The 24372-nt window shown below is 38.2% G+C and overlaps 2 protein-coding genes across 3 annotated transcripts in view; one reads left to right on the plus strand and one right to left on the minus strand.

Moving 5' to 3' along the window:
- The first annotated feature begins 2543 nt into the window (after positions 1-2543).
- LOC133524025 (tyrosine-protein kinase receptor torso-like) overlaps positions 2544-24372 on the plus strand; it is a 167259-nt gene continuing 145430 nt past the window's right edge. Inside the window, exons 1-4 of one of the 2 annotated variants that reach the window (XM_061859794.1) lie at positions 2544-2643; positions 18115-18250; positions 20036-20130; positions 23502-23646. In XM_061859794.1, coding sequence (XP_061715778.1) covers positions 2566-2643; positions 18115-18250; positions 20036-20130; positions 23502-23646 — 454 coding nt within the window. In that variant the 5' untranslated portion in view covers positions 2544-2565. Of the gene's footprint in view, positions 2644-11930; positions 12369-18114; positions 18251-20035; positions 20131-23501; positions 23647-24372 lie in introns of those variants that run through there. The other variant, XM_061859793.1, reaches the window with a different exon arrangement.
- On the minus strand, positions 2649-9821 carry LOC133524028 (UDP-glycosyltransferase UGT5-like). The gene is made up of 4 exons (XM_061859802.1): positions 8900-9821; positions 7889-8108; positions 7322-7541; positions 2649-4216 (listed from the first exon to the last, which is right to left on the minus strand). The coding sequence occupies exons 1-4, from the start codon at positions 9737-9739 to the stop codon at positions 3913-3915; spliced, it is 1584 nt and encodes a 527-aa protein (XP_061715786.1). The 5' UTR covers positions 9740-9821; the 3' UTR covers positions 2649-3912.

Raw genomic sequence — 24372 nt, forward strand, 5'->3', positions numbered from 1 at the left:
TGGTTGAGTCGCTCATTCTCTTTTAATCATAGCCAAGAAAAACCGAATTTGACTTAGATTCGGACCAAGTGGACTCTACACGCGTCAATGACAAGTTTGGCAATGTCATATAGCGTCGGAGTTTTTATCGCATGGTAAGACGTTAGCGAGCTATTAATAAAAAAAGTAATTTATTGTAGCAAAGAATAAATAAATACAGCAACGAATAAACAAAAAAAGCGGCCAAGTGCGAGTCGGACTCGCCCATGAAGGGTTCCGTACCATTTATGACGTATTAAAAAAAACTACTTACTAGATCTCGTTCAAACCAATTTTCGGTGGAAGTTTGCATGGTAATGTATATCATATATTTTTTTTAGATTTTTCATTCTGTTATTTTAGAAGTTACAGGGGGGGGGGACACATTTTTTCACTTTGGAAGTATCTCCCGCGCAAACTATTCAGTTTAGAAAAAAATGATATTAGAAACCTCAATATCATTTTTAAAGACCTATCCATAGATACCCCACACGTATGGGTTTGATGAAAAAAGATTTTTTGAGTTTCAGTTCTAAGTATGGGGAACCCCCAATATTTATTGTTTTTTTTTTCTATTTTTGTGTATAAATCTTAATGCGGTTCATATAATACATCCACTTAAGTACCAAGTTTGAACAGTATAGCTCTCAATATAGCTCTTATAGTTTCGGAAAAAAGTGGCTGTGACATAATCGGACAGACATACGGACATGACGAATCTATAAGGGTTCCGTTTTTTGCCATTTGGCTACGGAACCCTAAAAAGACACACCAGACACACACACACATAAATCGTGCATGAATAGCACAAACATTATTGAGAAAAAAAGATGAACCTTAAAAGATGATTTTGTATATAGATAGTTGACGACCGGTCTGGCCTAGTTGGTAGTGACCCTGCCTATGAAGCTGATGGTCGTGGGTTCGAATCCCGATAACGGCGTTTGTTTGTGTGATGAGCACGGATATTTGTTCCCGAGTCATGTGTGTTTTCTATGTATTAAAATATGTATATATTGTATATTTCCTTGTCTGAGTACCCACAACACAAGCCTTCTTGAGCTTACTGTTGGGCTTAGTCAATTTGTGCAAGAATGGCAAATATAAAAATAATAATAATAAATATTTTTCGGTGAAGTATGAAATTGTTTAAGTACGAAGCGTCATCTACGGGGGAAAACGTTATATCCACATGACGAAACAAACGTAATTAGATAATATGTCATTAATCACACTGTCAAGTAAAACTCAAGCCAATTGCCGTGTTTTTTTTTAAGATGGTTCGCACAACTTGGCTTGGCACAACTTTTTAATAGGCCTATGGAGGGTAGAGGTAAGGAGAACGCCGTGATTTTTTTAAAGATGTATCGCACAACTTTGCTTGGCACAACTTTTTGATAGGCCTATGGAGGGTGAATAATCTTAAGAGAGAACTGTTGCTAAAGTGTAGCTGTAAATAATAAGTTCGAATCTCTCCGATGGCGCTAAGGTAGCACAAATGACATGAACTTAGACGGAGTGAAGTGCGCTGTCAGTGATTTGTTTTTTTTATCAATGTCATAAATTTGTTCGCGATGTATTGCGGCGCCACCTATTTTAGGTTTTTAGCGTTCCGTAGCCAAATGGCAAAAAACGGAACCCTTATAGATTCGTCATGTCCGTCTGTCTGTCCGATTATGTCACAGCCACTTTTTTCCAAAACTATAAGAGCTATACTGTTCAAACTTGGTAAGTAGATGTATTCTATAAACCGCATTAAGATTTTTACACAAAAATAGAAAAAAAAAACAATAGATTTTGGGGGTTCCCCATACTTAGAACTGAAACTCAAAAAATCTTTTTTCATCAAACCCATACATGTGGGATATCTATGGATAGGTCTTTAAAAATGATAACCCTGTAACTTCTAAAATAACAGAATGAAAAATCTAAAAAAAATAAATAAATATGTAATACATTACCATGCAAACTTCCACCGAAAATTGGTTTGAACGAGATCTAGTTTGATGGACACTTTAGATTGTTCTCCTTACCTCAACTCTCCATAGATAGGCCGTCCTAATCTGTCTAGAAATATATTTTATCGTTATCGTATTATCAGGTAGATAGTTGATAGTAAATTGATATTGAGCCGTAAATTGGATTTATTAATACCCGTCAAGTGCCTTGACAGATCAAAATCATCCTGATTATTGCGGTTTGAGATTAAGTACAAATAAAAGTTTAGAAAAACAGTCCACTGATGAGTGTGATCATATATTTTAGTCAAAAAACTGAACTTAAAACTAAAGATTTTTACAATGTCCTAAAATGTGCTCATAAATGAAAGTGTCGCACCGATTAGTGTAATAAAGTGAAAATGTGTTGTGTGTAAAAATGAAATGGCCATGTGTGTTAGTGTTGTGTTTCGTGTGCGCTACCGAGAACGCGCAGACGGGAATGGAACCAGTTGATTCTAAGGGTTTGGAACCTGTGGTCTTAGACCCTGTGGTCTTAGACCCTGTGGTCTTAGACCCTGTGGTCTTAGACCCTGTGGTCTTAGACCCTATGGTCTTAGAACCTGGGACAGAAGGATTGGAGTTTTTGGAGAGCACTGAAATAATCAGCGCAGAGAGAAATTATACCGTGAGTAATTTTTAAGCCTTTATCTTTGAGTGTAAAATAGGATTTGGTAAACAAGTTTTCGTAAACAAAATTCAATTAGATATAATAACCCATTTAAATGTGTATACGTCTTACGCCCCAATATCTGTCTGTCTGTGGAATTGCGTCCATAGGCTACGGTGACTGCTTACCATCAGGCGGGCAGTATGCTTGTTTGCCACCGTCGTGGTATAAAAAAATTGTAGCTCTCAAACGGACGTATCGATTTCGATGCTGTTTTTAGGGTTCCGTACCAAAAAGGTACAAAAGGAACCCTTATAGCGCTACTCAGTCCGTTCGTCCGTCTGTCACATTGCTAAATATCTCGGGAAGTACTTAAAAAGATATCGATTTGAAATTTGGAATAGTAATGAACAAAGCTAACCCAGACATTAGAAGTGTAATTTTTAATTTTTTTTAATAAGATATGTTTGATAAAAATCGATCTAACCGTATGAAGAGTATCCGCTCATTTCCAAAATTATGTAACGCATTTTTGGCGTAAAATTGTTTATAATCTTATGATCCCGAATATTCAATTTAATAGTTATTTGTTTGAATATTTAAGATATCCTGTTACTCACTTTCGAGACAGTATCGGAAAGTGCGTCGCGAAGGAAGTTAGGTTTATGTTAGGAAAAAATCAAAAACAAACTACAGAGATAAATCCAAGCCTTGATAATTTATCTCGAAAATGTAGTTAAGTCACCTGGCACTGAGTAAACCCTAATATATGTATACTAGATATACAAAACAATACTTCGTCAATATTGAAATTGAACCCAATGGGCCTTAGAAGTGACTGAAGTGAGTGGAGTGACCCTAAAAACTGGGTACCTACTCTAAAGCTAACATTATACTTTGCGCTGAATTTTAAGAATACGGCGGTGTTCTTCGTTAAAATCTGTTTTGATATTTGGCCGTATTTAATGACTACTAAATGACGGAATTTGCAAAATATTATTGGTAAGTAGTATTTTTAAAATAACACGAAGTCTAAATTTAAAACTCATTTCACATTTACTGTACTGTACCCCTAGTGTAACTTTGATCGACATCATAACGTGACGAACGCGTTTGCGTTAAGTCTCATTTTGTATAGGATTTTGAGTTTCCAAAACGTCCCGCTTGGCGCGCTCTTTCGAAATCCAATACAAAATGAGACTAAACGCAAACGCGTACGTCACGTTTGGAAATCGAATTTATTTACACTAGGGGTACAGTATGTTCATACCATTGTGAATATAAACGTTAAAACGAAGAATTTCCGCGCGCTCTAATCACCGATCTTGTACACACCCTCAAAACTTTCAGTGCCAAACTCCTCAACATCCGACAAACAAAGATAACAGCTAATATAATTATCAAAGGTAAAACTACAAGGGCTACCAGTAGGGTTTCTAAAACTCCGTCCCAAGTGAGAGAGGGTGGTGGTGTGGGCATTTGTCGACCGTGGAGACGGATGGCCCTCTCTGCACACCATACAGCGCGTTGCAGTGAAGTCTGAGGTCGGTCTTGCATCTCACGACCTACCCGTATCGAGTTTTCACGGTAACTGAAAAAAAAAAACTTTATTTAAGTCCTTTCATGATGAGAAGACGTGGGATATGAAAGCGATGTGTTTAGGTCACAATTAAATATCTTTTTCCTACTCCTCTACTGTTATCTGTCATTTATGAATTCATTAACACGAATATAATAACATACATAAAAGATTTCAAGAAAAGTCTATATTGTCTATTCCTCATAAAAGCTCTTGTGCTTTTATAAGCTATAATGTTACTGCGATTAATGGCTACCAACCTAACAAAACCAAAACGAATACAGTTTTAAACTAAGTGCATTGATGCCAACTTACAAAATATTCATTTGGTTGCATAGTAAAAATAATTACTTCATAAGTCAGAAACACGCATGTGACACCCGTAATATAGCAACATCCATAGACTACGAAGACCGCTTAGCGTTGCTTGTTAGTCTCCGTAGGCTACCGTGGCCAAAATTGAGAAAAAACTGTCCAAATAATTAATTTAGCAAGTAGCAAGTACCAGGGCCTCATGAGTTACGAGGAGGTGTCGCCGACCGGCCGGCCGCGGCCCGGGGCGGGCCGGGCGCGTAACAAGGTATGCTCGCGCGTCTTGGCTATATACTTTTGCTGTAATTTGTTTACCTAAATTAAGATTTTTTTTTGTTGACTCGTAGGAAAAATATTGTATGCAACGTTGTATAAGTAGGTCAAAAAATTCTCGTGGCGTATTCCTTTACAATGTTCGCCTACGCCTTCGGCTCCGGCTCACATTGTAACTCACGCCACTCGCCTTTTTTGACCCTTCTTATACAACTGTTGCATAAAATACTATAATAAAATCCATCCAAAAAAAAGTAAGTGAATATTCTTTATTGCACCACAAAGAAAACAAATTTAAAAACAGATTTACAATGTAAAGAAAGGTAGCAACATGCGGTCGCGATAAGAAAGTGTAAGCGATCTCTTCCAGAAAACCTTAGGGTCGCTACGCTACGGAGCGTTAACGATTGTAACGTTGGCTACGCGGCCAGATACACTAAATTGTCGGAATATGATTTCGATAGTGGACAATTTAAACATAAAACGTTTCGATTGCATAGCTCTTATATTTTAGATTTTATTGATGTCTTTAAAACCTCAATTACTTCGCTCACTCACTCATTCACTCACTCACTGATAATCATTAAAATTCTAAGGTACTTCCTGAAGTCCTAGAAAGCTGAAATTTGGTATATAAGCTAGAATTCGTACACAAACAACAAAAAAAACTCAAACTTGGAACTTTTACCTCCCAACCCCTTAAACTAGGAGATGTAAGGATGAGACTTCCGCAAATTTGGATGCTAGAGGTCTGAAATTTGATATAGCGACTCCTTGTTATAAATAATAAAATACATATTTAAGAATTTTTAGTTAATCACCCCCACACTTTAAATTAGGGGATGGAAGATTGTCATAAGCAACTTACAAAAAGAAGTGAATCCCACAAAAAACTTGACTGCTTGCTTAATTATTCACTGTTCATTACTTTTTTACACGACTGCTCAAAAGAAGTGTATTGTTTTTGTTACAAGTAGGTACAATAGTTCTTGTAGGTAGAAACGAAACGGCCAGGCCACTTAGTTTTAACTAAGGTGTAAAGCTTGTGAAGTTAGGACTTGTAGAAGCTTGGCTCTACATGAGATCTGATAACTTTTTTACAGTGCGAGCCTTATGCTTTCGTCTTGACAACATTTTACATGAAAATATTTTTGGTGGCTGGTGTTCTTATATACATTTTATGCAATGAAGTTTAAATAAATATCTCAATAAAAATTGCTCGAATGACCGATAGTCAGCTATATATAAGTATAGCTTTGTTAGTTTTAAACACCTTTCAATTGAACATTAATAACAGACATAAAAACTTGATAAAAACAAACAGAGAACTCCCGATTCAATCGGTGTGCATCAGACGATTAGAATGATTTCATGTTATAAATAGCAGCTGCCGAGCTAAACATCAACGGAATAAAGTAATCAGATCGATTCAAAAATAAAACTAACAAAATATTATTGCCAAAACCTGTACACGTGCAACCTGTGGAGCAACTACAGTAAAAAAACAACGCCTTCAGGGGTTTGGTGGGGCTGCCCTGGCGCTGCAGCACGTCGGAAATGTTCACTAAGTGGAGCACTGACGGCTTCCACGCAGTGCAGTGAAAGAGAGGGGGTGGGGCGTTCCTGTGGGACCGCGTGCGGGGTATCGCCAACACACTCCTGAAGGTGGTTGCGGATAGGCTGGATAGCCCTCTTATCACTCATTGGATGTCTATGCATGTACCGTCACGGCTGTAAGTATCGGTACGCAAAAAGTGCCAAAAATATGTATACACGACTTTATTGCCCAGATACCTATAGTGTATACCCATATTTTTGACACATTTTTCGCATCGATATTTTCAGACGTGACTGTATGATCCAATAAGCACTATACTTTTTACTAACACAGATATATATTTATCCTATTGTTACTAACATAATGTTATAAACAAACATATGGATACCTAGTGTCTGAAATAAATATATTCATTTTCTTTTCTTTTTTCAAATATTGCCTTTGGTTTCGTTTCACAAAATATGTGTGAGGTTGCGTCCTTTACAAGAGAATAATCCGATACTAAAGGATATTATTTTTATCCTGTATACATGAAAGGTCGTTTGAGATCAAGGAAACAAAAAAAAGGACCAACGGCATCCGGGGATCCTAATTTTGCGAATTCTTTAAGCATTCTGCTACCTAAAAATTGTACATAATTCTGACAAAAATTCTATGGCGAATAAGAGCATATCATTGTCCTCTGGAAAATCTTTAAACGTGATTAATGATCCCAATAATTTATCTTTGGCGATATGATTCAAAAACGATCGTGGTCCCACACAGTAATTAAGGTTTAGTCTCTCCTGCCCATTTCCAAAGTGAAGGGATATAAAACCCAATTTTCTAAATAAGCCATTATCCACATTATTTTTTTTTAAACTGTGTGGTTATTTTATGTTATTTGCCAATTCTTAACTATTGTCCACACCCACAGCAGTGACAACATTTCGTTAAAAATCTCTGTATGTCATCTCCGCTTGATACAGTCTTACCGCTTATCATTGATGAGTTTATCGATAGCCTCCCTCAGCTGAGCCTCTGAGAATGTATGCAGATCAAACCCCAGGCCAACGCCGAGCCGTTCATAGTTCTCGACGTTAAGCCACTGGTCGACCATTAATGGTATACCCAGCATTGGGATACCAGCTCGTAATGCTTCTTCTGTTGACTGAAGACCTCCTTGCGTGATGAAGAGAAGCAATTTTTCATGCCCTGAAGACAAAAAGATAATGGTGTTACAATTGTCAGTGGAAGAAACTTGTGTATTCTGTCCCAGATAACCTGCAGGGAAATACTTTTTAGGTCTTTGTTTTAGAACTTCATGCCATCAGGAATCTCTACTGCTTATGTTCAAGCTGAATCAAGTTAATCCATATAAAAAAATTATACGTTTATATCATAAGATCGGACGCCACGTTCAGAGACCGCTTTTATTTTCAAAGCAAGTAACTTAAACGAAATAGTGCTGCAGTCTATAGTCACATCATAGGCTACGTGGCTGGCATAGGTTTACGTAGCTTCTAAAACTCAAGATCAACTAGATAAGTAATTTTACTTACGTAGCAAATCAGGCTGCGGCAGCCAAGAGAAGGTATGCACGTTGCTGGAAAACGCTGGTGCATCCCCCTTCCACTTCACAATCACGTCGTACGGGAGTGTTGAGAACACGCGAATGAATATTTCTAAACGCTCCGGTGGAAGGATAGCCGGGTGCATATGGCTGCCGAAGCTCATGTAGATCACGCCGTGTTTGGATGAGTCCATTAATGACTGTATATCCTGATGATGATAAATGTGTCACTTGGTGTAAATGTGTCACTTGATGTAAATGCGTCTATTGAAGGATTTTTTTCATATTCACATTAGCGCAGCATCAATTGGTCTTGAAGTTTTTTCAAAAACTCTTTGTCATCAGATTTGTCCATTATTAATATCAATCATGTTACCTACTCGTATGCATACATATTATGTGAGTTTAATGTAATCCCTGCATAGGCATCTTGATTCATTGTTAAAAGATAATAGAAACATACAATACTTGAATTTAAAAAATATGTGAAGGACAACTCTGAAAATACCCTTTGTAGGATTTTACTAATATTAGATATTTTTAAATTTTAAAAAATTTGTTTGAAAATCATCCTATTACCCCCATGATTACTTGAGAATAAAAAAAGTATTGCTCTAAGTAATTCATCCCAATCTTTAAAGCAAATTCTCGCCGAGTTGTATGTAGGTGTTCATGTAAAGTCATGTACTTCGGTCTTTTGACGACCGGTTTGGCCTAGTGGGTAGTGACCCTACCTACGAAGCTGATGGTCCCGGGTTCAAATCCTGGTAAGGGCATGTATTTGTGTGATGAGCATGGATATTTGTTCCTGAGTCATGGGTGTTTTATATGTATTTAAGTATTTATAAATATTTATATATTATATTTATCGTTGTCCAAGTACCCTCAACACAAGCCTTATTGAGCTTACTGTGGGACTTAGTCAATTTGTGTAATAATGTCCTATAATATTTATTTATTTATTTATTTATTTACTTACAGCGTACATGATTAGCCTCACCTCAGGTAATTTCTTCGGTGGCGCGACGTGTAGCCCCCCAATATGCACTATTTTTAGAGGCAGCGGCCGGTAGCCCTCCCACACAGGGTGCAAACTCACTAACTGCGCCACCGCTCCCCTTCTCATCTCCCGCACTGACGGTATATCAGCACCAAAAATCTCCTTCACTTTCATGTCTTGTTTTTCAATCATAGACTTCTGCATGTAGTGCATTATGACACGATTCACATACTCCCACGTAGAAAGGTTATAACGGCGAGAATAACCCACATCAGGGTAAATAATTGGATGTATAGGGACGCCTGCATCTTCATACATTTCATCCTCGATTCCCAGAGTACTCATTAAAATTGCAGGTGCCTTGTATATGTGAGCCAGTGCCAACGCCTGATACACCCAAGCTTCTATGATTACTAGATCAAACTTCTTAGTTTTATCAACTAATAAATCTCTCATAGCTTCTGTCTTCATTTGTTTTGGAAATAAATCATACATGATATCATAAGCCGTTTTTATTTGGGTGTTGAAATCATTGGGGTTTCCAGCCTTTAGCTGCGCTTTTCTGTAGCCGTCTGCCCAAAACTTGTAAGATACGTCATGAAGGTTGATCTCGGTGATATTTTGAGAAGATTGGCCAGGCGGGTAGATAGGGTCTGTAGTGAGGAAGGTCACATGATGCCCACGACGTAGTAGCTCCTTGGTGAGTGCCTGGAATGGGGTTTGGTGGCTGTGTATCGGTGAAGGTGCAACCACCAGAATTCTGGACGAGTCTACACTTTTCCATTCTCCAAAAAAGCACACTAGTACGAACAGTTCAACACAACAGGTGAGGACAGACATGGTTTGGCTGTCTCATGTCAATGGCAAGAATGTAATGATCGTCACATTCAATAAGTCTGGTCTACGGTTTCAAAATAGGAACAGCTGTGTAAATATGGATTGTTTTTGAGATATCCTTGACTTAATTGTTTCAATTACACTTTATTTTAGGTATTAATGATACGAGTAAATGATTAAATAATGATAAATCAGTTAATGTTTTAACTATTCAGCTCGATCTCATAGGATATTTTTAAGGGAGATATAGTTTGAAGCCCAAGGAAGGACATAGCATAGTTGTTTGCAGTCATCATCATCATCATTATCTCACGCAGACGAAGCCATGGGCAAAACCTTGCTTTGCTATATAAGGAAACAAATCTTCCTAAAATTCTCTTAAAAAGAAATTGTGGAAAATCTCACAATAACAACCTTTTTCTCGAAGAAGGTGTATTTTTTCGTTTTAAGTACCTTGAAAGTAGGTAAGTACCCATAAGAATTTTTGTAAAGAATTTAAATAAAGCTTATTTTTAGGATATTACATTTTGATACAATAGGTAAGTAAGTAAAAGATATTGTACAAATTGCGAAAATGGATTTGGTAAATTTTTATATTGTTTTTTCATGGGGCTGAAAAATAGGATGCCTAAGCTCTTAGGTTTTGATTATAACGGCCCGATTCGAATAATGATTAAGACACGTTTAAGATCTTGGAAAGATCGATAACTAAACGGCATGTCAAATTTGATGTTTATTTCGATTTCGCCGTGATCCCAAGAAGATCTATATACGATATTTCTAACGTCAAAGTGACATTGGTTGCCCGATACGAGCCGCTTCTGTCAATTACACGACATACAAACGATTTCTAAATGAGAACCAGAACTTATCATTATCGTATCTCATTCTTCGAATCGGGCCATAAGTATCCCGAAACAGCGCGTAAATACGGCCGGCCTTCTGGGCACCTTGCCCATATCGAATCTTTTTACCTTTACTTTAAATAAGTTTTTTAGGTTTGTTTATTTCTGTTTTTATGAAAATAAATTGTTGAACGAAACATCGATAAGGAGAAACATCGAAGAAAACCGGACAAATCCTAATAAGCCTGTGTTGTGCTGGTTTGGCTAAAGGTCAGTACCCCTAATGTAATTTTAGTCGATAGCGAAACGTGACGTACGCGTTTGCGTTAAGTCTCTTTTTGTATGGGTTTTTGAACAGCGCGCCAAGCGGGACGTTTTGGAAAGTCAAAAATCTCATACAAAATGACACTTAACGCAAACGCGTACGTCACGTTTCGCTGTCGAAAATATTTACACTAGGGGTACAGTACCCCTAGTGTAACTTTGATCGACATCATAACGTGACGAACGCGTTTGCGTTAAGTCTCATTTTGTATAGGATTTTGAGTTTCCAAAACGTCCCGCTTGGCGCGCTCTTTCGAAATCCAATACAAAATGAGACTAAACGCAAACGCGTACGTCACGTTTGGAAATCGAATTTATTTACACTAGGGGTACAGATGACAGATGTTTTCGTAGAAACAAATGCTTACACTAATTCCAATGAACTTATTTGGTCGCGCGGATTAACTCAATAACTCTGAAAATATATTTAGTTTAAAATGTTACTTGTCAGATCCTTCGGCTATATTGAGGAGTGGCCCACTGAAAGTGGGTTGGGTCCACGTTGTATAGGTCATACTGAGCGACTTTTGTTATAAGACCAACCCCGAAATCGCATAAATAATACTGAGTCTCCCATACATTTTGGCTGCTGATATTGCCATTTTTATTTCGGGATGTCGGGGTTGATCTTATAGTAAAAGTTGCTCAGTATGACCTGATACTAACCTGTACCCCTGTACTGTGTGACACGAGGTATTGTTCTAGACTTTGCTAAATTTTTAATACCGATATTTTATTATAATTCCAACACTCCAACCGTTCAGTAAATCAGTACACGATTACAAGTACTTTTTTACCGTTGTACAAACGATTCGTTCTATTCACGTACAATTCACGCTATTTGTTTATCTTATCTCCGATATCCGATTGACATCAACCCATCCCAACAAGAAACGTAGTAAATCCAACTCAATTTGATAAATATCAATACAAACGTATACTTTATTCCAATGGCTTAAAATTCATTTATCTTTGTTATTTTTTGGTATCGCGTTTATATTTGTCTGTTTTCGGTTATTCAGACAATCGAGTGCTTGCCCCATTATCGTCAGATTGGACGGAAAATTGATAAATACAGTTGTTTTAGCAGCAGCCACTATTTATATACAATGATTTAATAAACGCGTGTTTCTAAACTAAACTAAAAAACCGAGTTTCTAGTGTATGTAAATTTTTCCAAAAATGCTATGAACAATGGAATAAATTATGAAAAAACGGCGATGACAATCACAGGATTAAAATACAAGTGCCTTCTGTGTTATTCATTGATTCAATTTGTCTACTTACCAAAGTGATTGTGTGTGTAAAAAATGTGCAGAAGTGTGTTGTGTCTCAGTGCCTGTTTGTTAACATATTCTAACATGGCCACGTGGTGTCTGGGTCTACAGGACTATTCGGAATATCCCGGTAATTCCGGGCACAGAATAATTCCCGGATTTCGCCCGCCTCGCCCGATCTACTTTGTAAGTTCCATGATTTTGTTACGGGGTTCTTGGTATTTTGCTGTTATCTTAAATTTATATTCTAGGTTATTCATGAAGATAATATTTTGCTTTACATCTAAACTACGATGTAACAAATAATTGATCCATGACTAACGAAGTTGAGTGAATGTGTCAAAAATACGCGTGGCTATTTTATTATTCGAGTACACTTAGAGTGGCTTTATTCATAATTAAATCTAACAAATGTCATTTTGACATTTCTGTTATTAGACAGAGACAGAATTTAACAGAAGTTAGCTATCGCTTTACAAATCACTGGTCTTGTCTTGTACCCGAGTAACCAATAGTAAAAATCAGGCATATTTAAAAATCATAAAAATGAGAAACACAAAAATTAATTTCATAAGATTAGTATCGCCTATATCTATTATTGATTATGTCTAAGTTAATATTATATTTTCTGAATATGGTGCAAGTATTACAGATCGTGTCATTCACGAAGACGCGTGCCTTGACTTGTAAGGCATGTTATTAAAAGTTAGATTTGACAAATCTGCGCGTCATCGTAAATGACACGCACTATAAGATGTCTCTATCCACTTACCTTACATCAACATGTCTTGGTGACAGCTAAGAATCATTGCCATTTATATTGTTACAAACGGTTGTCAAATTATTGCGCTGCAGAGTTATCTTGGTCTCTATACCCATATAATAGAAGTTGGAAGCATAAATAATGCGCTCGGCTAGCGTTGGAAATAAATTCATCGTAATCTCTCACGTTTGTACGAGCAGATGCTATTGTTTTCCAACAATATGAACAATATCCAGAGATAGAATAGTTACATGTAGTATAGTCGCTATTTGAATCTCTAGTCGTATTTTTGAGTCACGAACTACAATTTACTCGTACTATGTATATGTTTATGATCGCTACACACTACCGCAATGATTTTACCTTTTTTAGCATTAGAACTACATAATCTTGAAGTGTGTTTTTTATTGAAAACGCTTTAAAAAATAGTAACTATTGTTACTTATGAAACCAAAAGAATGTAAATCATAGAATAGAATTTAATATCTTGTGCAAAGGTATTTGTAAAACTTTAGTGGGCAGCGCGGCCAGGTCGGACTTAATGCGTCTCAAAGCCGCAATGAGGCCTGAATCGAGGGCGTGGCTCCAGTCTTTGTCTTCCCCTCAGCTGGGCACCCTGCTCAATATCGACTGCCTGAGAATATCAGTTGTCTTGCAGTTGAGGTATAGAGTCCGCGAGCCGAACCGGTGCGTTTGTAGAGTCATGGTCGAGGAGGATGGTCACCATGGACTTAGTTGTCTTAGATGTGCAGGGCGTTTCAAGGCGCATTCAATCAATGATGCGGTCCGCCGGGCTCTAGAATCAGCAAATATACCTTGTATTTTAGAGCCTCTAGAATTATTTTTAAGAAGCAGAAACGTCTGCGAACGTTGCTATTAAGCTAAGAATAAATTTAAAAGTGAAAAAATTACTGTCTTGGGTGAGACTTGAACTCACGGCCTCTGGATCTCTCCCAAGACAGTAATTTTTCCACTTTTAAATTTATTCTAAGCCTCTAGAATTGTCTCGTACTGATGGCAAAAGGCCGGACGGTCTTACATTGGTCCATGGCAGAAGGGTCGATGCCTTTTGTAGGACGCCACGTGTGTCTGCTGGGTGAGCCGCTGAATATACTGCCAAACTCAAGCACGCTAAGTACAATGCCCTAGAACCAATGTATGCATTTGTGCCGATTACTGTGGAGACTGCGGGACCCTGGGGATCGGAGTCTAGAGCGTTTATAAAGGAACTTAGTCGTCGGCTTTGGGATAGGGGCTACGATCCACGCTCCGGGTCATATTTAGTGCAGGGGATTTCGTTGGCTATACAGCGTGGAAACGTTGCTAGTTTGTTTATTTATACTTTATTGCACATCAAATATTAGGTACAAATGGTGGACTTAATGCCTTAAGGCATTCTCTACCAGTCAACCACTGGATCAAATAAGACTTTTGTTAGGTGCAGGCTTTGTACTTGAGAATAAGATATCACTACCCACTATTTACAAATTAAATCCTAATTAATATAATATAATGAAATCGTAAACTTTAACATATACTTTGTATGATATACTTACATAAATATCTACATATATACATTATAACAGTTTGATGAGAAACTTTGGGCCCGATGCGGTTCGGGGCGGTCCTTTAGAATGACTATTATAATAATAAACATAAGGGAAAATGACCAAACCTGTTGCGGATAGCTTTATTGATTGTGTGTAACGGCGACACCTGTTGCAGATTTAAGGTTGACTCACGCTACACAGGGGCAGGGCCGGGCCGGAGCTTCCGGCGCTTCGTTTTCTATGGAAAGCATTACGTCATCACCGGAGCTCTGTAGTGGCCCGGTGCGGGCTCGGACCGGAGACTAGCCGGTCATGCTATGAGCAAAAATCGGACTTCCCGGAGCCTCCGGGCCACCCGGTGACTCAATTCTTCCTTTCGGGTGATATTCCACTAGTCTAAGATCTTTGTCCAATGTGCATTGCGTCTCACTCTCTCATTAAGCAAAATGTCAGACGCAAATACACATTGGACCAAGATGAAAAACCAGAATACCACCCTTCGCAATGTGCATGCTCGGATGTGTCGGTATATATTTGCCAAAATAAGAAGGTTACAAAACGTCATAAATTTGTTTGTTAAATATGGATGGTATAGCCAATACATTACTTGGTCGGGTTATATTTTACTCGGCGCAGAGAGAAGTTAATTAACAATGACTGCCAATCTCTATATGAAACCAAATTTCTGTAAATAAAGCTACACAATTCTACATATTGCCGGTTTTGTGGAAAGCAATAAAAAAATAGTACTTATATTTATTTTAGTCACGCTGGCTCCACATTTTACTTGAGATAGTTGATAGCGCCAGACAAGTTGCCTAAGAATTTGTTACCAATTTTAATAGTAAATGAAGTGGAATAAAAAAATGTTCAGAAGAAGCAGAGCTTTAAGAACTAAATACTGCCGTTTCGTACATATTGTCGGATTATCATATTATTGACAATGAAATAAATTATATAACAAAAGAATAACGTACTATAAGTATATAGAAGTCGTTACGTAGCCGCCTGTTGTCTGCCTCTACATTTAATCAATTGTTTGTTTTTTATTTTCTTTTGTATCTTTTTACTGAGGTGTTCCAATAAAGAGTATTCTATCTATACATCTATCTATCTACGCAAGGTTTATTACAAGCGACTTAGTTAAGTATTTATTTGACCTATATATATTTCCCGAACAACGCGGTATCCGTGAAGATTCAGTCTTTATTATTTACTTTTCCATGTTAGGTGTTACTACATGAAAGTCGCAACGGTCGCAACACGGGCGACTCGGATATATACGTCAAAATTATATAAGTTGCATAATGTTTTGATTTATTTTGTGAAATACGGAGGTGTTGCGGAAATGTAATTTAGTCGGATTATATTAAATGAGATATCTAGTAATGTTACTGCTTGTAAAAATTATTCATTAATGAGCATGTAGGTTATAAATTAATATAAATATATTAATTTTTTCTCATATTCCCACGTATTACTTTTCATTTCGTACGAAGTTATATATAATGAAATATCTCGTTAATAAATTTGTAGATTACGGGAAACTATTTCTTTTACTTAATTTAGAGTCCAACAAACAAATGCACACCTCAATAGAAGAAAATAATACTGAAAAACAATAGGCCTGTCTACTCGCTAAGAAGCACTTAGGGCAGCTTGTGATGAGTCAATCTCTAAGTAATCTGCCTAGTTACCTACCTCAAAACGAGACCGCTTTTCCATACAAACGTAGTCCCCATTACGGATAATATTTTTACAGTACATATGTTGCTACTTTACCGCACTAGTGCGAAAATTAGCATATTACGTTACTGTGTCAAACATTTAAAGAGCCATGTACTGTAAAACGTTGTACGATACATGTGCGAATAAGTAATTCGCAACTCGTGTCGATTTAAAACACTCCCTTCGGTCGTGTTTTAATTTATCGCCACTTGTTTCGAATTTCCTATTTTTCGCACTTGTATCGTAATGTACTATTACAAAATTGGATGTAGAACGAAGAGAATATCAATATCCAGAGAGGAAAATGGGGACTATGTTTGTATGGAGAACCGGTCATCCCTTTTCCTTTTAATAGTTTAATATGCTTCGGCACATGATTATTTGAGACAATATACACGCATTGTATTTCCATTACCTTAAGCAGAGAACACGGTGGCTTCGAAAGAGTCTCGGGTCATGTGGAAATAAAGCTCTTCACATAATGTTGTGTAATTCTCCTTTTTCCGAAAGTGTCCGCGAAATGTCCAAATGCACAATTGCCCAGAGTATGCAGTATTCTCTTCATCAGCTATTATGGCAGCCAGGGCCAATATTTTGATTTTATTATTTATTTCTATATCGACTTGCTTCCCATCGAACCAATTTTTTCAATATGATTGACATTTGTGACATTTGTCATGAACAGTCCGTTATTTGGACGGCTCGGTGAGCTCGGACAGCCCGGCCCGGCCTGTCTCGCGCTCGGAGACTCAACGATAGTGTCAACGCATAGAGATACTATAATATAGAGATGATGGCCCGGTCGCCCCGGCCCCGGAACGGTCCGGCGACGGTGGCGCTCCTGAAAGTCCGTGTGACGGCTCGCTCCGGTCCGCCCCGGCCCGGTCCTGGCACTGTGTAGCGTGAGTCATCCTTTATAGTTGTACCCACCTGACGAGACCTACGTTTGGATTTGATTGTGTCAATTAGTTTGTATGCATTATTATGTACCTATGTGCAAATTCAGAAATAAAATTTATTTATTATTTGTTTCTATCTATACTTTGTGGACCTTAATTTATCTAAACCTAAATTAGCCTAAGGCATTGTACCAGGACATTGGCCGCGGTCCCCCTCTGCACAGTGAGGCTGCGTTTTTTAGCAAAAAATGCGCCAGCTTGTATGTCGCCAAACACCCAGACTAGTTTGGTAGAAATTTCTTTTACTAGGTTTTTGGTGTCTGTCGTGTCTGACGAGGACCGAAAGTTTCAATCGCAAGTGCCACAAATACATAATTAATTTTCACAAATGGATATTTGCGACACTTGGCAATTTGGGCGTCGTTTGCTGCCTTCCCCGGCTTCCTGACAGAGCCCCGCGGCCACATAAAATGGGGCCAGCGTATCAACACATGTTACATCCCACGCCACGGGCCGCCCCAGGAACCAAGGTACGAGCGAGCAGCCGTCGGGCCTTTTTCCATCTGCCGCTGATAGACCAACTGGCTCCAGGGTTGCTGGTATGGAGACGGTACCAAGTAAAAGCTATATAAATATATCTATCGTAGCCCATCTTCCGTGTTCCCACAATAAGCTCAATAAGGCTCTAATAGCTTGTGTTGTGGGTATTTAGACAACGGTATATACATACATACATATTTATTTATACATACTTAATTACACAGAAAACAACCATGTCTCGGTAGCAAATATTCATGCTCATCACATAAATATAAGCCCTTACCAGGATTTGAACCTGGGACCTTCGGCTTCATAAGCAGGCCTACAAGGCCAGACAGGTCGTCAAAAGTACCTAGGAATTATATATAGGTGTGTACTGTGTTCAAGTGTATTGAGTTTAAATTCAGGACCTAGCAATTAAAATGTTTAAAATGTTGTTGTGTTGTTCACAGGGCGGCCCAGATCCTCCAGACCCTCACTACCCAGTCCAGCATGCTGGCGCAGCTAGGAACCTGGTAGCGCTTCCATTGCCGCTCAAGGAGTCAGACCACGAGCTGATGTTCAACGTGTCCTGGCTGCCGCCTCTAGGTGAGACCTTTAGTAGGACAATATTTGGCCATTCTTCTTCTACCAATTTTTAGGTTTTTTAAGAATAGGTTATATAACAGTTTTGAATGATTCACTCCCTTCGCTCGTGTTTTAATTAGTCGCCACTCGTTGCGAATTTCTTGCTTTTCACACTTGTATCGTAATGTACAAATTTTTTGACATTGGGCTTGTTAGGGTCAATCTTTGCGGGTAGCTACGATTTAATGGACAGACAATGCTATTATATAATTAAGTACAGTAAATTAAGTGGATTACTTAAGTCTAGAAACAAAATACTAATATTTAAGTACCACAAATTGTTTTAAAAGGTTCTTCTACATGCATGTAGCTTTAGATCGTTTTATTTTGTGCAGTGAAAACACTGCACGAACCTAATTAAGCATTGAGGGTTTGTGGAGTTGTTGACCTTTTGTAGATAATTTTAGATTTTGTCTCTGACCTAGTGTATTTTTCTGTATATAGTGTGTATACTTACACCGTGATTTTTTTCCATTAATTTCAAAGGTGCATTCCTGAGCTTAAATTAAGTAACTTTCTCAAAGACGCCGGTATTCTAATTAACTCCATTTTGGAGATAATCAATAATTTATTTTTCTCTTATAAGGCCTCTACGAGCGTCTACACTTGCCTTAGGGCCTGTTTACGTATTGATTAGTGTTTAGTACGAGTTAATGCATTTGCTACTAAACGTAAGTACTATCTCGGTCGATCGATGTTTGAAATGTCATTGATATGTCATAGTTTTCAATTGCTTGGTCGAATTAAATGTAATGCCCGTGTTACAATAACGCTATATGCAACATTTAATTACTTTTTATAAAAAAATATAAAAATTTTGTTTATTTTTATCCATGCCATTTAGTTTCCTTCCTTAAACGCACATACCCATACCTCGAAGTTAACGGAATTCAATAAAAACACGGTGAATAGCAATAAATAAAAAGGCTTAAGGCTGTTCATTTAATCCTAAACAAAATTATCCTTAATCCCAACTATTTAACTATGTATCCCTGAGACAAACGAAACTAGAATGGTTTTTCTCAGTTTTTGATATTTGACTACGGTATCCTGAAATCATTTTTGTTTACTTACGTAAAGTATGGTGGCGGTGCTTTACGACCCGGCTTAAGAAAATGGCAGTACTCGGCGCCTGGAGTATATTTAAGTATGACACATTATAGGTTTTATAATGTTTTTTTCAAGACAATTGGAAAACAAATTTGCTTCGTAAAAACACTCTGTTAATGAGATAATTAAATGAGACCTCATTGAACACATTCTAGAACCTCTTTTGCCTAACACTTTACGTGCCGCCCGAACCATAATGACATTTAAGACGTCATTAGCAGTTAGGGATAGTTAGGGATAGGATACGAATACCCATTGAAGGGGTATCAAATATAACGCTTATGCCATTTTAAACGTTCTATTCATAAAAATTGAATCAATATTGCAAATTCATGTTTAATTTAAAGAACTGGGTTTCTAGCGCGTTGACAGCACAGGTGTCATAAATTTTTGTATTAGGGAGGGGGTACCGTTTCATTCCTTTCATTGTAGCGGTAAATCTGTAAGGGAAACACCTTTCTAGAACTAAGTAGAATGAAGGAGTAAACAATTCAATGGAAAAACAAATCGTTGGGGCTATTCGATAAAGGACTAAGCCATTTAAAGGCTTTTTTCTGGGAAGGGTTGAAGAGGTCCCTGGGTATAACAGGGCTATTGGATATAAAACCGAAACATTGCTGATCTTTTTTGTTACAGGGCCGCCAGCTATTGACTATTCCCTGGAGGTACATAGTGAGACTGACACTGAAGACTGCAGGATGACTATGTGCTATGAATACAACATTCCTGGGGTAAGCCGCCTCTTAAACTGCCGTATCACTAAGGCGAAGATCAGAGGAGATGTCTGGAAATCAACCAATAGCATACATACATATAATCACGCCTATTTCCCGGAGGGGTAGGCAGTGACCACTTGCTACGATCCTGACACCTCTGTCGCTTCCTTCACTTTCATAACATTCCTTATACACGCTCGCCGGTTTACGTTCCTCTTGACCTGGCATAGGTTGTAATCAAGCGCAGCGGAGAAAAGATGAACCTAATTGTCATAATATTAGGAAGAAGATATATATAAAACACATTTTGTTAACGTCCAAAATAGAACACATCAAATTATATAGAAAGAAACTATGATAAGAAGGACCCTCGTTCAGCATAATGCCGTGGAAAGCCGAGGCGCAATTTTTCAGTGGAGACCTTACAATTTTAGTCAGTTATTTGCGTTTTTCAGTTTTTGTTAATAACTGACAGGCCGATATCGTCCGGCGAACTGATAATCATTGGGCCCCTTGAGTGATGGTACATGTCAAAATGTTCAATATGCCGAATGAGGTGTTTTTTTTTTGTTTACTTTCTTTACAAATTCATATACCTACATGGTATAGACTAAATAAGTTCGTTGTCATGTAAATAAGCTTTCGATAAAATATTTCTATTCACCCATGCCATATGTAGTAGCTACAACTTATCAGCATGCCACGTAATAAAGTAGGCTTACTGATAATTCGCGTTTTACAAGCAATTTTTTGGTAATCAATGACACTAGATAAGCTATGTGGTACAATATCATCGACCACGTCATTAGATAACACACATGCAGTGGGATATTAGTATTAAATACTCGAACCTATAACAAAGCTTAACCAGGCACATGACAATCGATGATAGAAAACGCCGATTAAAACATCTATCCCCTAAGCTGTTTAAGTATCCCACTGCTAGGCAAAGGCCTCTCCTCTTGATCTCCACGGCTCCCCATCTAGCACGTCTTCCGGCCAGTTGTTGAGAAAGGTGTCTAGGTCTTCCCGCCATCTTCGTCTGGGCCTACTAAGTCCGCGCCCATCTTCTAGCATCCACTTGTTAGATACATTAGCCCACCTGGATGCATGCGGCAGACGTGACCGGCGTGGTCCCATTTCAGCCTAGCAGTCTTAGAATAGAATAGAATAGAAGCGTTTATTTGCAAGAATACGTAGGTACAGGATGTTACATTAAATATTGTCACAATATTCAACCGAAACAGCATGCAAATGTTAAAATGTCTTCTCGCCAATGTCAGCAATGCGGGTTCTTGAGCGCAGTGTGGTGTTCGACGATCGGTCCTCTGTCACCCGATAAGTTTTGTTTTCGTTTGGTGTTTGTCGATTTACAGTCGCCATCAGATATATCGGAGCGGCCGAGGTGCTCAAAAATATCTGAACACGCACTCTAACGCCTTGACAATAGAGGCGTGTTCAGATATTTGTGAGCATCTCGGCTGCCCTGATATATCTGATGGCGACTGTACGATTTTCATCTTTCCTAGGCCCCTAGGACGTGCACGTGCAGACACCATATATCGTTGCGGCCAAGGTGTTTATAATATATGAAATATGAACAATGAACATGAACAATAAAATTTAATTTCTTGATAGTAGTCTTTATTCATATATTTGTGATCACTTTGGTTGCTTCCATAATTATGTCCGATAGCAACCGTACGTACCTAAGATTTTTGTAACGGTTACTGTTTACAAGTTGGAGAAGGCGTGGACAAAATCCCCAAAAGGGATGAAGATTCCTCGCTCGTGTTTCTCTACGGTGTTTTTATTGTTACTAAGGTAACTGCCAAACCTAGTACATTTACCTTTTTATATTATTTTTATTTTACTTCTTCTCATATCATTGATAACATGCTGGGCTAGCTAAATAATTTCCAATATCACGAAAATCATATCTTACTTACCTATGCATCGGATTCTTCAATAACACTGAAAGAAATAATCAAAATAAGATAATGCAAATACGAGCCTCAGGTAGCTCTCATAATGTTCTTTCTCTTTATATATCTCTAAAATATAAAGATAAAGTTAAAATAAATTTAACGTTACAAATTACACGCGAGGTCACAAGAGTTCAAACTCGCTTGTTCAAACAGATTCAATTTGCTGCGCTGTTTGCATTTAACTTAAAGATAACAAGATAAAGTTTATATTATTTAAGGTTGTATCTTACAGCACGTCTTTTAAATTAACAGCAACCTTTGTAAGTAGGTAAACGAACTAGAGTTTGATCCTCAAAATGATCGCCTTCAAGAATATGCTTACCTACGTATAAAATGCTTCCTCATTCTCTGCAGGTGGCCTTTTTGATTTGGTCGAGGTATGTTGTAATGTATGGAGAAGACAGACAAATTATATCCAGCTTCAAACGAATGTATATGACCTTTGGGTATGGTGCTTTACGCACGCGTGCATCCCTCCCCCTGACGCAACCCCCCTTTTAGCATGAAATATGTCCATGGGCGGAGGTAATCGCTTACCGTACCATCTAAAAACCCAAAGGTATAAGTAATATATATAATTTATTTCAGGCTTCTAGCCCCTAACATAATGAGACAAACACATAACTACACAGTGGCATACTACATAAATTAAAATAAAAGCAAAATTAAAATAAATAAATAAAATAAAAAATGAATATATAGCTTAACCCTTGGAGTGGTAGGCCGTTGGCTCCCAATCGATTACGTCATTTAAATTTGAAATTTGATTAATTGAAATACAATCAAAATTCCAACAACTCAAAAATGATTTATGCCACTTGAATTAATATATGTCAACAATAATGAATTATAAAATCTTACTTAGGTACGTCATTTAGCCCAGTTATTGGACAATGGCAATAATAATCTGGCACTTTTTCATTGCAAATGCCATGCAGAATATACCTGAATATAGCTAAATATAAACTAAATTCAAATCTACAAACAATGAATTCCAGCTACGTGAAGTATCCATGAAAGTAATCTGGCTACACCTCCAATAAACATCGCATTTTCTATGCAGTGTCGTCAAACTCTAACTAGATGACCAACGTAACAGAATGTAGTTAGAAACAAAACCATGATGGTCCCTTAAGTGAACCCTGATTGGTACGACCACTACAAATATGTTTCAAACATGTTATGGTATGGTACTCTCAGTACAAAAAGGACTGAGACTGAATGAAGTAGCATAACAAATACGAACATTTCCGAGAAAATACAATGGAAGCGAATAATCACCACAGTACTGCCCTGTTACGGCAAAACAGCGTATCTAGATAGGAAACATGTAATAAGATACGCTATTTTACATTGTCTTCTCTGCAATTGTATGATAACACCCTTTATTGCCACCAGGAAGCTACGTGGTGGACGATTCCTGCGCATGCGAGCCCCGTCCCTGAAACTTGCGCAGTGCGACCAGGCTGCGCGTACAAAATAAGACTGCTCGCGCACCCGTGGGACGGCCGGACTGAAGCTACTCTACGCACAGAGCTACCTGGTAACTAAGAACCTCTAAGTCCTCCATATTATCCTGTGGTATTTTATAGAATTTATCGCATCGTGCCTCAAACTTGCGTTTTGCGACCAGGCTGCGCGTACAAAATAAGACCGTGACCGTGGGTCGGTTGGACTGAGGCTATGCTGAGCACAGAGTTAAATGGTGAGATTCTCGAATGCCTCCATTTTATCCTGTAGCATTTTATAGACGAACAAGCCTTCTAAATATCGACGATTCCTGCGCGTCGAGTCCTGTCTCTGAAACTTGCGCCGTCCGAATCCGTGGGACGGCCGGACTAAGGCAACTTTAACATTCAGAGTTATCTGGTACGTAATACTTACCTCATCCTCGCTACCTCATCAACTATAGACTTAACCCGCGATATGCACAGTACCACCATGCAGACTGCGCGTATAAAATAAAACTGCTCGCGCACTAGTGGGACAACCGGGCTGAAGCTACTCTGCCAAACCTCTGAACGTCCAAAAGCCTCTATCTATTACTATCTAATTGTTCTGCATATACAGACATACATATCTCTTTTAGTTACTTTTAATACTGATGTAGGAAAGTGATGTGAGGATGAGAACATCCTCATCACCCCATTATCGACGGAACGTCTAGCAAGAAGGAGGAGATTTGGTCGAAGGGTGTCAAGTTCCGACGGTTCCGCGGCCGGCTTCCTGACACAGCAGGGTTGGGACTTGGGACGTGCATCGCAGCCAT

The sequence above is a fragment of the Cydia pomonella genome, chromosome 13 (genome assembly GCF_033807575.1).
Source record: "Cydia pomonella isolate Wapato2018A chromosome 13, ilCydPomo1, whole genome shotgun sequence".
Classification (NCBI taxonomy): domain Eukaryota; kingdom Metazoa; phylum Arthropoda; class Insecta; order Lepidoptera; family Tortricidae; genus Cydia; species Cydia pomonella.

Coding starts and splice junctions, on each gene's coding strand:
- LOC133524028 (XM_061859802.1), bottom strand. CDS start 9,739: ATGTCTGTCCTCACCTGTTGTGTTGAACTGTTCGTACTAGTGTGCTTT. Junction 8,109..8,899: donor CACCGAAGAAATTACCTGAG/GTGAGGCTAATC, acceptor TATCATCATCAG/GATATACAGTCATTAATGGA. Junction 4,217..7,321: donor AAACTCATCAATGATAAGCG/GTAAGACTGTAT, acceptor TTTTTTTTTCAG/TTACCGTGAAAACTCGATAC.